General features: G+C 39.6%; 1 protein-coding gene across 2 annotated transcripts in view; it reads right to left on the bottom strand.

Annotated features, from left to right (window-relative positions):
- Positions 1 to 12,451, bottom strand: part of zbbx (zinc finger, B-box domain containing) — a 62,745-nt gene that overhangs the window by 7,931 nt on the left and 42,363 nt on the right. For both annotated transcript variants that reach the window (XM_088078787.1, XM_088078786.1), the window contains exons 14-18: positions 11,971 to 12,176; positions 10,263 to 11,123; positions 7,106 to 7,335; positions 4,800 to 4,968; positions 1,741 to 1,905 (exon numbers count right to left, since the gene is read on the bottom strand). In XM_088078787.1, the coding sequence (XP_087934913.1) occupies positions 1,741 to 1,905; positions 4,800 to 4,968; positions 7,106 to 7,335; positions 10,263 to 11,123; positions 11,971 to 12,176 (1,631 nt within the window). The remainder of the gene's footprint in view (positions 1 to 1,740; positions 1,906 to 4,799; positions 4,969 to 7,105; positions 7,336 to 10,262; positions 11,124 to 11,970; positions 12,177 to 12,451) is intronic.

Genomic DNA, 12,451 nt, shown 5'->3' with positions numbered 1-12,451 from the left:
TTCAAGACATTCATTAATGACACATTGGAGCCAAAGCACAGATGTTTTGGCACAAAGCCCTCTTCACTGTGCTGTCAGACAGTACACCAGAGCGGCACACTGACAACACAGCACCAAGTGAGGCAATTACCGAAACATCAGTGCTTATGCTCCCTTGTGGAATTAAAAATATAAAACTCTTGCTGAGCACCCAAGAGACCTTCTGATGCTGTAATCAAACGAGTTAAAAGGTCTCGAGCTCTTGAGAGGTTTTTACAAGTGCAGACCTCTATTCAAAGTGTTAAACAAAACTACACCTAGTGAGCACAATGTGGGCCTTACTGCTTTAAACTAATTGCTTTAAATAAAAAAAGTATGAATGAATGGAATGAAAGAGAGAATTAGAACATATAAAGGATTTAAAAAATCCCACAAATGTAAAAATGTGAAGAATGGGCGAGATAGAGCAGGGTAAAACGGCTTGAGTGTTGAATGTGTAGAATTCACAGCTGTAGTGTAGAATGAACACAGCTGGATTGATATGAACAAATCTAAACACATTTATCGGGATTCCTACAACTTTAGGAAGTTAGATTTAACACTTTTAAAGATTTTTTTAATGCTAATCAGCATGAAATTTAAGACCGTTTTTTGTCACTATGTTCAGACACCACAGTCTCAATGCTTTCTGTGTAGACAAACCCAAATGTTTGGAGATCTGTTGCTGATGACCCTGCTGCTGGCATTGGAGGTGGTGGTGGAGGCCTCAGCCAGGTGCATTTACATTTCACACTCTACATGTGGAATTTCAGTGCCTTGATTTTCGTCTTGCCTAGTTTGAAATTTTTTTGCATAAAGGTCATCCAGCCTAGTATGCATTACCGTGTAAAACGTTTCAGTCATGCTGCAAAATTATAGGCAGATAGACAATTTTTGCTGAATTTGCACTTCCCTATGTCTGGGTACAGTGACAGCTATTTAGCAGACATTGGATCCTCTGCTCTGAGCATCCTGGTCTGAAAAACAAAAAATGAGTGTTTTGTGTGTTCCACTACCCTGATCTTTGTGACATTTTATGCTGTTATTTTTTTTTAATGTTGTTATCGGGATCGTTGTTATCGTTTTGAGGTTTTGCAATGCAACGTCAGAAAAAAAATTATAAAATCCTATTTCCCGTGTTTTAGCATTTTAAAGACTTTTATTACAGATTAAAGCCTTTTTCTAAATTAATGAAATCAATGCTGTTGTGACTTTTTAAGGATCAATGGGAATACTGTTTGTTTACTGTAAAAAGTGTGGATGCAAAGAGCAACACAATCCTGCAGTTATTAGATATATCACTGAGCAAAGTAGATTATCGTCTTGTCTCTCAGGTGTCTCTGGTTGTGTGTGTGTATCCACATAAAGAGATTATTTCAGTGTTTCTGGGATCTGAGCGAGGGAAGTGATGAGAGGACACATTCCTGGACCAACTCCCAGTCCTGCTTGTGTACCATATACGTACGAAAAAGAGGCGTGTGTGTGTGTGTGTGTGTGTGTGTGTGTGTTTGTATTTGAAAATGATACAATGTAATCTCTTCCAGAAACCTGCAGTGCCAAGACAGTGTGGCTGTATGCAGAAATGAGGTGTATTAATTGTGTATGAAATAGAGTTTTGTGTGTATGAGAGTTAATAAGTAAGAAGTAGAGCTGAGCGAGTATGAATAGTATTTACACAAACAAAATGCACATAAACATGCACGCAAACACACACACACTTACCAGATGTTATGAGTTCATGTGCTGATATTTCTCCTCTTTTGGTGGGTCTGGCTGAGTGAATTTGAATTCCACTTGGCTGCATGCCATTGCCCTTGATCATGCTAAAAAACAGGTGTTCCTCAGTGCTGGTACTGAAGTTGTGGCTTTGCCCAAATCCCCCTGACCCTAAAAGAGTTGGAGAAAAACTGAGAAAAGGGACACACCAAGTCTGAGTTGAGAAAAAAAAAAAAAAAAACAAAGAACAAAACCATTGCTTCAGTATGCTACAGCACGCCTGTCGGGGGCTCCTCTCTTGCTGCTGTGCGACGCATTTTTCTGGCGGTTTTTGGGCACACATAAAAGTAAAAATATTTTCAACTTTTCAGCTCAAGGCATGGAGTTGCACCGCTCATCAATGTCACTTTTGGTCAAGCGCAAGCAGTATAGGCATGCAGCCCTGCTCCAGGAGCTCCCAGCTGTTTTTCTAGATATGCTTCCAAGGCGCTTTTGGAGCGGTCACGCCTGGCTCGATGTCTCAGTGTGATCCTCACTTAAATGTACTTATTGCATAACATCGTTGAACCAGGGATTTTGTGTGTCTACCAAAAAAAATATCCAAACTGGCTTTCCACTGGCGTTGTTTCTATAGTACCATCATATAATTATTACACTTAACATACCACCACCACATCGTGCGGTGTTAAGAAGTCGTGGTCATGTCACGTATTTCTGTGAAGCTAAGCTGATTAGCCTATTGATAATAATAAATATCTAAATGAATTTAAATGAATTTAGTAAATTACATGTGATACATTCATCCATTTGTCTATTCAGCAGCAGCATCTGCACCAAACCAATATTGCTTAACAAGCCTGTTCAGCCAATCCTGACAGCTGCAATGCAATTACTGCTGTTTTCTTCTTTCTCCCCAGTGGTTACCCAATCAATTAATACTATTGACTGGATGGAGAATCTACTAACTAGTCTAAATCAGCTGCAAATGAAAAGTGGAAAGGAGGAGAGCAGTCAGACAACTCTTAAACTCACAAAAGAAAATGGAGAGTGTTGAAATGCACTCAAAGATACCACTAGCATGCTTTCAGTCTGTCCTTCTGCCTGTTTCTTCACACATCTGTCTGCTGCTCTTTCATTTCCTCATGTCTTGTCTGTCTACTTTTCAGTACATTATATTGCTTGTTTCTCCATAAAGCTGAATATACTGTATCTCTTCTCTCGCTCTCTCTATAGCAGTCTGATCAGTGTCCTGTCTGTAGACCTGTCTGTCTATCTGTCTGTCTCTCTCTTTGCATGTACAAGAGACAGAAACTGCACACTAACAACCTCATTTTCTGACTGACCGGGTGACAGGGAGTAAGAGCAGAAAGGAGAGAGAGGTGGAAAGGTAGAGCAGGAGACATATAAAACCTGTTGGATCCCAGCCCTGTCTGAAAAAAAGAGTAAAATAGAGAAGACAGATGGAGGGATGGAGGGACATAAATGAGTGCAGAGTGTTGTCAAGGTGATATTCCTCCTCTCTAACCTTTCTCTCTCATTAACTTTGGAGCTTTAACGATGGTGGCAGAGACAGTGCGGGGTTTGACGAGCGGCTGGCTGCATGGTGCGAGGAGGGTAGTGGTGCCCTTGTGGGAGACTCTCACTGTCAACCTCATTCATTTAACGCAGACTCGACAATGAAACAGTGAAAGCTGGGCTTCAAGACTTGATGAAAGAAAAGGTTGCTGGGATCACTGTGGACAATAGCAATTTACTTATGCAAGTAAAGAATGAATTAAAAATCATTGCTGAATTAAAAGAGTAAAGCCAGTTTGAAATTCATGTATTTCAAAAAGCAGGTTATAATAAGCACTAGATGAATTATAGCATCTGATTCGATCCAGATATTATTATTTTAACTCTGATGTAATTTGGAGGTGAAGGAACTTTTACTTTTACTAACTTTTACTTGAACTTTTACCAGCCGTGTGAGGCAATCTCTGCACCTCATAGACATGACCGGGGTAAAATCATTAATGTTAAAAAAAAACATTTTCAACACTCATGCTGTGGGTACAAATAGAATATCTATGAGATACCTTGGGGATACTTACTTTAATGGCAACAGCATGGTCTACCAGACACAGTTAATGACAGAGTTTTTTTTTTTTTTTTAAAAAAGCATCTTGTAACAGCAGGATTTGTCTGCTGTAGTTCAAGGTGAAACTTGGCAATGAAAGAAATGGCGATGTAAAAATTCAAAAAACATGCAAGCATTTTCTTGCTGACAAGTGAAAGGTTATAATGAAACATATGCATTTTCTAACAAAAATGACTGATTAGTCAATATATCTTTTGAGGTGTTGTATAAGAACAACATAGGCCTTTAAACATTCTTCACAAAAGTAAAAAAGTAAACTTTGAGAGCCATGTGAAGGACACAGGCACTATTATCTGCACTTTTCAGCTGGGAAACAAACAAGTAGAAAATACTGAGTATGTCTTTGTGATGAAATATAGACTTTTACAACTTTTGGGTAAACTGTGTTCACATACAGCTTAGGAAACTAGAAAATATTTCACTAAATATAAAAAAAGAAGCACATACGGGCTTAGACACACATGCATACAAAGGCATTCACACACACACAAACACACACACAGACAAAATATATATATAAAAAAAAGGCATCACAGGAAAGCTCCCCTTGGACCCACCAGTAGTAAATTATCGGTGTTGTCCCCCATCTCTCGTTTTCCACCAAGCAGCCAGCGCTCCTCTGGGTTTAAAACTCATTTTCATCTCTCTTGTAAGCTCTACGTTTTTACATATTTGTTCTAAATCCTATTATGAGGCCTTTGTGATATGAATAACGCTTGCAAATTGGAAAGTATCTCCAGGCAAAAGTTGGACACAGAGGTAATCTTCACAATCTAATCTCTTGAAGCACAAAAACAGTAACTGCACTTTCTGATGTAGTTTATGGGAAAACATGAGCCAGTTTAAAGACAAAAAAAATCTCAGTAAAATAGGAGCATAAAAATTCATACACACACGGACACCTAAAAAGACTTCTTTAACGTACCTGTTGCGTCTGAACCCTGCGGTAAAGTTTGGCATGTGTGCAGCGGCTCATGGTGTGTGTGTTCTGGTGTGTCAGAATGACCAACACTCATGTCCAAACCCAGAGGCGGCAACCCATCCAGATCACACAAATACTCTGATCCAGACCCAGCACTCTGGTTGTTCATCACCTAAGGGGATGTGGAAACAGATGGAGAGACGCAGGAGACACAAGATGGAAGGAAGGAGGGGGTAAGTGGTATAAAAAAGGAATGAGTATGGCCAAAAGACAGATCATGTGAGGATGAGATGATATATAGAGAAATAGATTATGGAGGGGTGCATTGGGGGACATGGGAATAGTGTGAAGAGAGTACAGGGGAATTAAGAATTAATAGTTTGGTCTTGAGTATCATTTAAATCCAAACACAATCAGTTCAAAGGACGAACTGAAATCCAATATCAATTTAACTTTTATTAAGACAGGTAAGTGTGTTAAAATTTGTGTTTTTCCATTTTCGACTGTGTGAAAGCGTATTAATAAGCCGGTGTCTTTCAGTAGAGATTATTCCCCTCGCTCCCTGTTTCCTTTGTTTCCACTTGATGAATTGATTTTTAATTAACCCCTGGAGCTGCTGAGAGCATCTCACAACGGCGTGTCGGGTTAGCCGCTCTTCCTTTGCAAGTGTCCTCCTGTGAGACGGGGGTAAAATGAGGAAGCTCTGTTTCGTTAAGATTAGATCTGATGCATTAGCATGCTAGCCCTTGCATCGCAACACACTGCAGATGGGCCAGGAGAAAATAGGAAGCAAGGCATGGGGGAATAGTGTTGCCAAGAAAGAGGAAGGAGCGAGGATGGAGAATGACAAGAGAAAGACAGGGCAAAAGAGAGAAGAGAGGACTAACAATGAAACAGCAAGAGACCAAACACAATCGGACTGTGACAGGAGAAATTTGAGTTGCATTTGTGCAGACGAAATTCTCCTCACAACAAAATGATGCAGCACTTGACCACGTGCTTGAACTACAGGGTAAAGGTAAAACAAAAAGCAGGAGGGGCAGGGAAAGTGGGACAGAGAATAGAAAGAGAAGAAAAGATGGACCAAAAGAAAGACAGGAAGACAAAGAATAAGAAATATACAGAGGACAAGAGATAGAAGATTGGGTCCAAAGAGAAAGACACACACACAGAGAGAGAGAGAGAGAGAGAGCTGGAAAAAAATTACTATCTAATCATTTTAGGAGCAGTTTGATTCAGATCCAGAGGCCACAGATAACCACTATCCTCACAATCATGAACCTCATTTTGCTCCAGCTTTTTAATAAAGCACCAGCCCCCCTTATTTTTTTTTTTCATTCCCCTGTCACAGTATAAAGGATTCATACCATTAAATGGCTGATAGGTCATTTGGGACCATTCAAGCAGTGTCTTTTTAATCCATTCTCTTTCTCTTTTCTTCCCTCGGCAGGGTGCACCTTTAACACTGCTGCCTTGGGTGTTTCTGAGCTATAGATGAATAATGTAAAGTAATTAGTGTGATACAAATGTTATCTAATAGATCAGGTCAGCTACAATAAGAGATTCTGACTGTATGTCGCTGAGGTCTTCTCATTCTATGGAGCGATTATATCTGGCGTAATGATGTGGTTCTCTAAAACTCCTAAAACTTGCCCATTTATTCATTTTATTACCCCGCTTGAAAGACAAACTAACATATTGGCGTATTAAAGCCTCTTTGGTGAGACTTTCAGTCATTTGTTAGCAAACAAATATTTTCCCCCACTGTAATATCAATTATAACTTTTATCAAGGTTGCTGCAGCCCTCATTAAATTATTCAAGGCATTCGATTTTTTGCAATAAAAAATGGTGTGTCTATAAATTTTCTTGAACTAGCGATGAGCACCTCTGGATTGAAAACAGCTGTATGTTGGCTTTAGCTGTGTGTGAGGCATGTCTTATCAAAAGTAATGAGGTGGTGGTGTACACTTTGAACAAGCAGCACAGGAATAATGATTTCATTCTAGCTAATATTTCATCTGAGTGCTATTTTCTTTTGGCATCTTTTTTTTGAAAGTGGTTACCAGGGGTTGCAAATGGACTAAATAATGAATTCAATTTACTTTGCTTTTGTTAGTAGCACTGGTTTAAAGTGACATATCTTCTGTCTTGGTGCCTGATTATCAGCTTGGCAACCACTGACAGAATGTACTCACATTTCAGCCCTCTGAATGCATAATATTCCTTGTGCTCTCCATAAAATAGCCTTCTAGCCCAAAGTTTTCCTTTAAGGGGCAAAAAGCATATGGGAATATGGAAACATGTTACCATGTATGGTTCTGACAGCTGTCTTTGCTCATCAGTCTGCAAATCGTTTTCTCTGTCTGCATCTGCGGGAAAAAAGGGATCTTCTGTATGAGATATGGCAGGATTCCCTTCCTCTTCTTCTCTGGATCTCCCTCTCGTTAAACATCCGTGCATCTGCGCTTCTTCGTCTGATGAGTCTTCCTCATGTGGAGCCAGGCCCAGGCTATCAATGGACATTTCGTCACCACTGTCTTCATAAAAAATATAGATATACATTTTTTAGATTTTTTCAACCTATTTGATATACAAAATATAGCACTGAATCTAAATGGCTCAATGTGACTTTCAACGTGAAGGTCCTTGATTCATCAGGCTTTGAAACACTGAGACAACATTTTCATCGCTAACATCCTATGAAAAATTTAAAATGTGATGTCCTTGACATTGCCACACACGCATCAAGCTCTAATAAGCTGATAAAGCAGGCTTTCAGTGCCAAACTGGTCAAAGAGCTGTAGGAAGTGAAGGATGAGAAGGATGCAAAGGATGAAGGAAAACACGGAGATGATGGATGAATAGAGGAAGAGAAGTGGAAGTGTGACTGAGGGAAGTAAAAGCCAGAGGAGGAAAAGTGAGGAAGGAAATGGCTGTTTTGAGCAGTCAGCGCAGTTTACACTTTCCTTGGTTCTCTTTATAAATTCAGATTTTAGAGCGACTTTTAATTCCAAATAGAGAGCAAATATTCACAGATGTTTCTGAAAAAAAGAACTGCCCTCAGCAAACCATGCCCTATGCACACGCATTCACAACTTCTGAATGTGCGCACGCTCAGACACACATACAGCATACAGCATTCAGCAGTTCAGCAAAAAACACTTCAAACAAATTGTTCCCACATGCGTATCTAATAAACATGCGTGTGTGTGTGTGTGTGTGTATACCTGCATGTAAGAGTAAGAAGCGTGTACCTGTATCAGTGACTCCTGTGTGTGCGTGTGTGTGTGTGTATACTACGGGGAATTCAGGGCCATTCTTTATAGTGTAATTACCTCCCTGTCTGTTGTAGCATTATGTCAGATGTTTACTTAAAGCCCTAATCGATATTAAAAAAAATAAAAAACACTATTTATGGTCCGACTTAAATTGGCGTTGACAGCCCAGTGAAATTAAAGGAAGCCATTATTGCTGAGATACACAAGCATTTTCTTCATAATAAACTACCTGGCCATGGAGAATTGTGTTCAGGGAAAATGTAGCATGACAAAGTGTTCTATCAGGAATCACTTTACTGCAAAGACCTGTGCTTCCCCAACCATAAATAAATGTGTGTCTTTCTTTTTTTTACTTGTTTTTTTGCAACCCAAATCTTAGTCCCCAGAAAGATTGTTTGGTCTCTGGAAATTTCACCATTTAATACTACCTTGAAATGAAAAAAATTTATCAAATCAATGTACAAGATACAACGACAACTAGAATGTAAAATAGAGGAACACTTATACAAACAGCAGTGGTGCAGTGAAAGGAAAGGATGTTCAGGTGGATGGATATATAGCACTTTTTCCCCCAAGATTTTTTTACAATAAATCTAACTCTATTCATATCATTAACTGAAACCAATTTTTACCCTTAATTATACTAAGCATTTTTCCATTTTTTTTCATCTGAATGTTGTATTCTGGTCGTCAACAACCTTACAAATCCTGCAAAAAAGCCAATTGCCATTAGCTGTTTTACAACAACAACAAAAAAAAAAACTGGATGGCAGCTGGCTGCTTGCACTGTGTGCTGAAAAGGCCAAAAAATGAGGAAAAAACTACTGAGTTTGGGTGAGATCCTGGATGGAGAGCCATGGGCAACGCAAACTGTATAGTCTACTTCAGGTAAAGCTGTTTACTGGTATGTCTCCCTGTAGCAACTCAACCTGAAGACTTAAGATTAGATCCTTTACATATTATACTCTATAGGCTCGATTAAAGAATCTAAGCTGCATGATCTAAAGTGCTTGCCAAAAGGGCATTTAAGGCGTTTCCAACTCCACTTTTACTCATTAAACAGTGCATAATCTGAACGCAAAGTCAGGGACAAGGGAAAAAGGGGTTGTATTTAAACCCTTTATAAATCATATGTGTGTTTTGGGTGTAACATGAATTCAATCAATGAGAGTGTCACCTTCCATTCCCCTTAAAAGCACCATATACATGGCTGGTTCAGTAAAATGGAGAAGCCAACTCTTTTCTGCTGAGAGCAATGCAGTAAGAGCAGTAATGTCACTGTAGTAAAAACCAGGGGACATTTAGGCAGAAAGCGAAAAAGTGTAGTTATAAACTTGACAGAGGAAAGAGAACTAAAACTTCTGAAATAATCAATAAAGTTATGTTACTCCTCGTGAGTAAATGCAAACAGTGTCTCTCTTAATGGGAAGTCTGGTGTGGAGCAGCAGGGGACAGCAGCTCTGTTCTTCTTTCCTTACATTTCAGAGAATGTAACTCATAATTTCCTCATTAATGATGTATTATTTCACCCATCCGCAATCCGTCCCTGTGTGTGTAACAAGCAGTGTACGCGTGCTTTGAATCCACTTACGTATGTTCATGTTATGATTGGTTTCTGAATAATGTGTTCCTTGAATAGCAAGAAAATACGCCATTCTTACTTGCAGCCAGGCTGTTGTTAGTCATTAGAGCAATCACTTTCTGCTGCCTAAAAATAGCAATACAACAACACTCCTGACCACACTACATCTACACACCCATGAGCACAGAGAGGCCAACAGACATTTGCTCCATACACATCATGGCGTGAAAATGACAATTGCATCAGTCTGCAACAAGCAATGACAGTTGCACTGCACTGTACATCATTTGCACAAGGTATAAGATAGGGCCCTTTATGATTTTATCTGTTGACTGGCAACACCAGCTAACCCAGACTGGAGCAGACCCGGTCAAAATTGGCCCAAGTTGATGTCACTCTTAAAACATAGTCATGATGTAATTCCTCGTCTTTACACTTCCAGGAATTTTTAAGATTTTTTGACATATGAAAATAATTATCCCAGTAAATTAACCAGCCATTAACAACTATTTCATGATCAAAAAAAGTAAATATTCTGTTTCTAACTGATGCTCTAATCACCATCTAAGCACCATCAGTGTGCACACACACACAGTTTACTTACCTTCCGATAGCTCTTCTTCCTTCTCCATTTCCACAGCTGAAGAAGGATTTTGGATGGCATTTAGGAGACGTGGTGGAAGTGATGCAATGCACTTCATATCCTGATGTGAAAGAGTTGATTCATGGTCACCAGAGGTGGGGGTAGAGGACATAAAAACTGAAGCTGGAGTTGACCTACGTCTGCAATATGCATCCAGAAGGGACTTGTTACATAGGGATAAACTGGATAAGGCCTTTCTATGTGAACTCGGTTCCAGAGGTTTTGGCGATGGATTTGGATTAGAGGACACAGGTGACAAAGGCAGCTGAAGTTGATTGTCTGATAGGAGAGACTGTGGGTCACTGGAGTAATGTTGGAATTGCCTTTGGGACTCCAGATTGCTTGGGGTCAATTGGGAAAGCTTCACTGAAGAGATTGGTTCTGGAAATAACTGGGAAGATTGGGGTTGTTCTGATAACATAGATGTGTCTGAGCCTTCTTGTAATGGGGTTGAATGGTAAACTTTAGGCAGTACGGTTGAGTCAGTGGAGTTTGATGGTGAGACACTGAACGTAGACCTAAGAGAGAGGCATAAAGATGGAGAAGAGTAGACCTGCTCCTCTGAGTTTGGGGGTCTGGTAATAGCCAAAGGAGAAACATCAGGCTGAAATGAGACAGGGGAGCGTGAGGATTTAGGGATCTCTGTTTGGGAATGTCCTAATGAGGAAGAGGACAAAAGCTGTATTGATCCATGGTCGGGCTTTGATTTCTGGACACTGGGGGAGCAATTGGGCTTTTGTGACATTGAGGTTGGCGTCTTGATTGATGTCTTTGAAGTCCTGGGAGTGGGGCATGCTGATGGCTTACTTTTAGAGGACAATGCTGTGAAAAAGATAAGACAAACAACAATAAGGATATTAGTTCCTTTTGCACACATATGGTCACATAATTTTCCTTGTAATAAAGTTTTTCACCAGAATAGGAATTATTCAGTTTGACATCGACTAATGCTATGCTGCAAGCCTCTAATGCTTTACTGATTTACCTCTAACATCCATTTTTTTTACTTTATTTTTACAGAGTGGTAGATGTACATTCACCTTTTCCAACAGTTTACTGTGCAGGATTATAGTTCCTGTTTTAAACACACTTGCCAGCCAAAGCGGAAGTAAAAGCCGACCCCAGATTCATTCTCATTTGACCTTTTTTCTCATTATATTCATGTTTGTTACTCTTGGATGCCTGCTGCTTACAGTCTGACTTTTTATAAAGCCTCAGCCTCACCTGAGCACTGTGGGGTGCACACCCATAAAGGTCCCAAACACAGAAAATGAAGAAAACATAAGTAGGGCGCAGATTCTCTGGAGAAAAGTACACCACCACAAACTTCTAGTGGGTCATACGTGATACTTGAGAGGGATCACTTCTGTATGAGTTAATACATCTTTATTTAGAAAAATCCCACATAGTATATCTTTAAGTCACGGTGGCATTACACACCACCACTGGTCCTTGGAGCTTATTTCATATAATACAATACAGCCTAACTAACTGTTAAATGGATACATTTTACAGCTACGGTTATCTGAGTTTGATTATAGAATAACTGAACTTCTGTATTTTGATGTGAACTCTTAAAATGCCAAAGTTAAAGCCTTTAATAATTCATAACTGCAAACAAAGCATTTCCCTTTTATTCATCCTCATGAAAAAAAAACCAAAAGCTCACATTGTGTCAACTGTTGTGCTTCATAAGTCTGAGGCTTTGATGGATGGAGCTTCTGAGCAGCTTTGGATGGTGCAGGTACTCTGGACTGCATTGATGGTTGTGCTGGGCTTAGAGACAAGCACCTGACTCTTGAGGACCCACTGCTGGCTAAAGCTGTTTGAGGGACCAGTGTTCCCTTACTGAGGACCTGCTGTACAGAGGGAACCCTGGGTGGGAAATGGAAAACTTTTTCAGAGAGTCAGTGTCCACTTTTCCATGGCTGCACATAACTTTCTTGGCCGACATTGTTACACTTAAAGACTAGTTAGACTTGTTAAAGATATAACAGATTTTACTGTAATAATATAATTCATTATTGAGTACTGGGTGAATTTTTATATATGCTATTTTGATGTTTGACTACTGACACCAACCTTCACACCAGTGTTCTTTTTTTTTTTGTTAAGATGATCATGCCAAGATGCACCATATATAAGGTTAC

This window comes from Plectropomus leopardus, chromosome 6 (genome assembly GCF_026936395.1).
Source record: "Plectropomus leopardus strain MGB_pleo_1.0 chromosome 6, ASM2693639v1, whole genome shotgun sequence".
Taxonomy (NCBI): domain Eukaryota; kingdom Metazoa; phylum Chordata; class Actinopteri; order Perciformes; family Serranidae; genus Plectropomus; species Plectropomus leopardus.
Note: the sequence above shows the minus strand (reverse complement) of the source record. Positions and strands in the feature narration are given on the sequence as shown.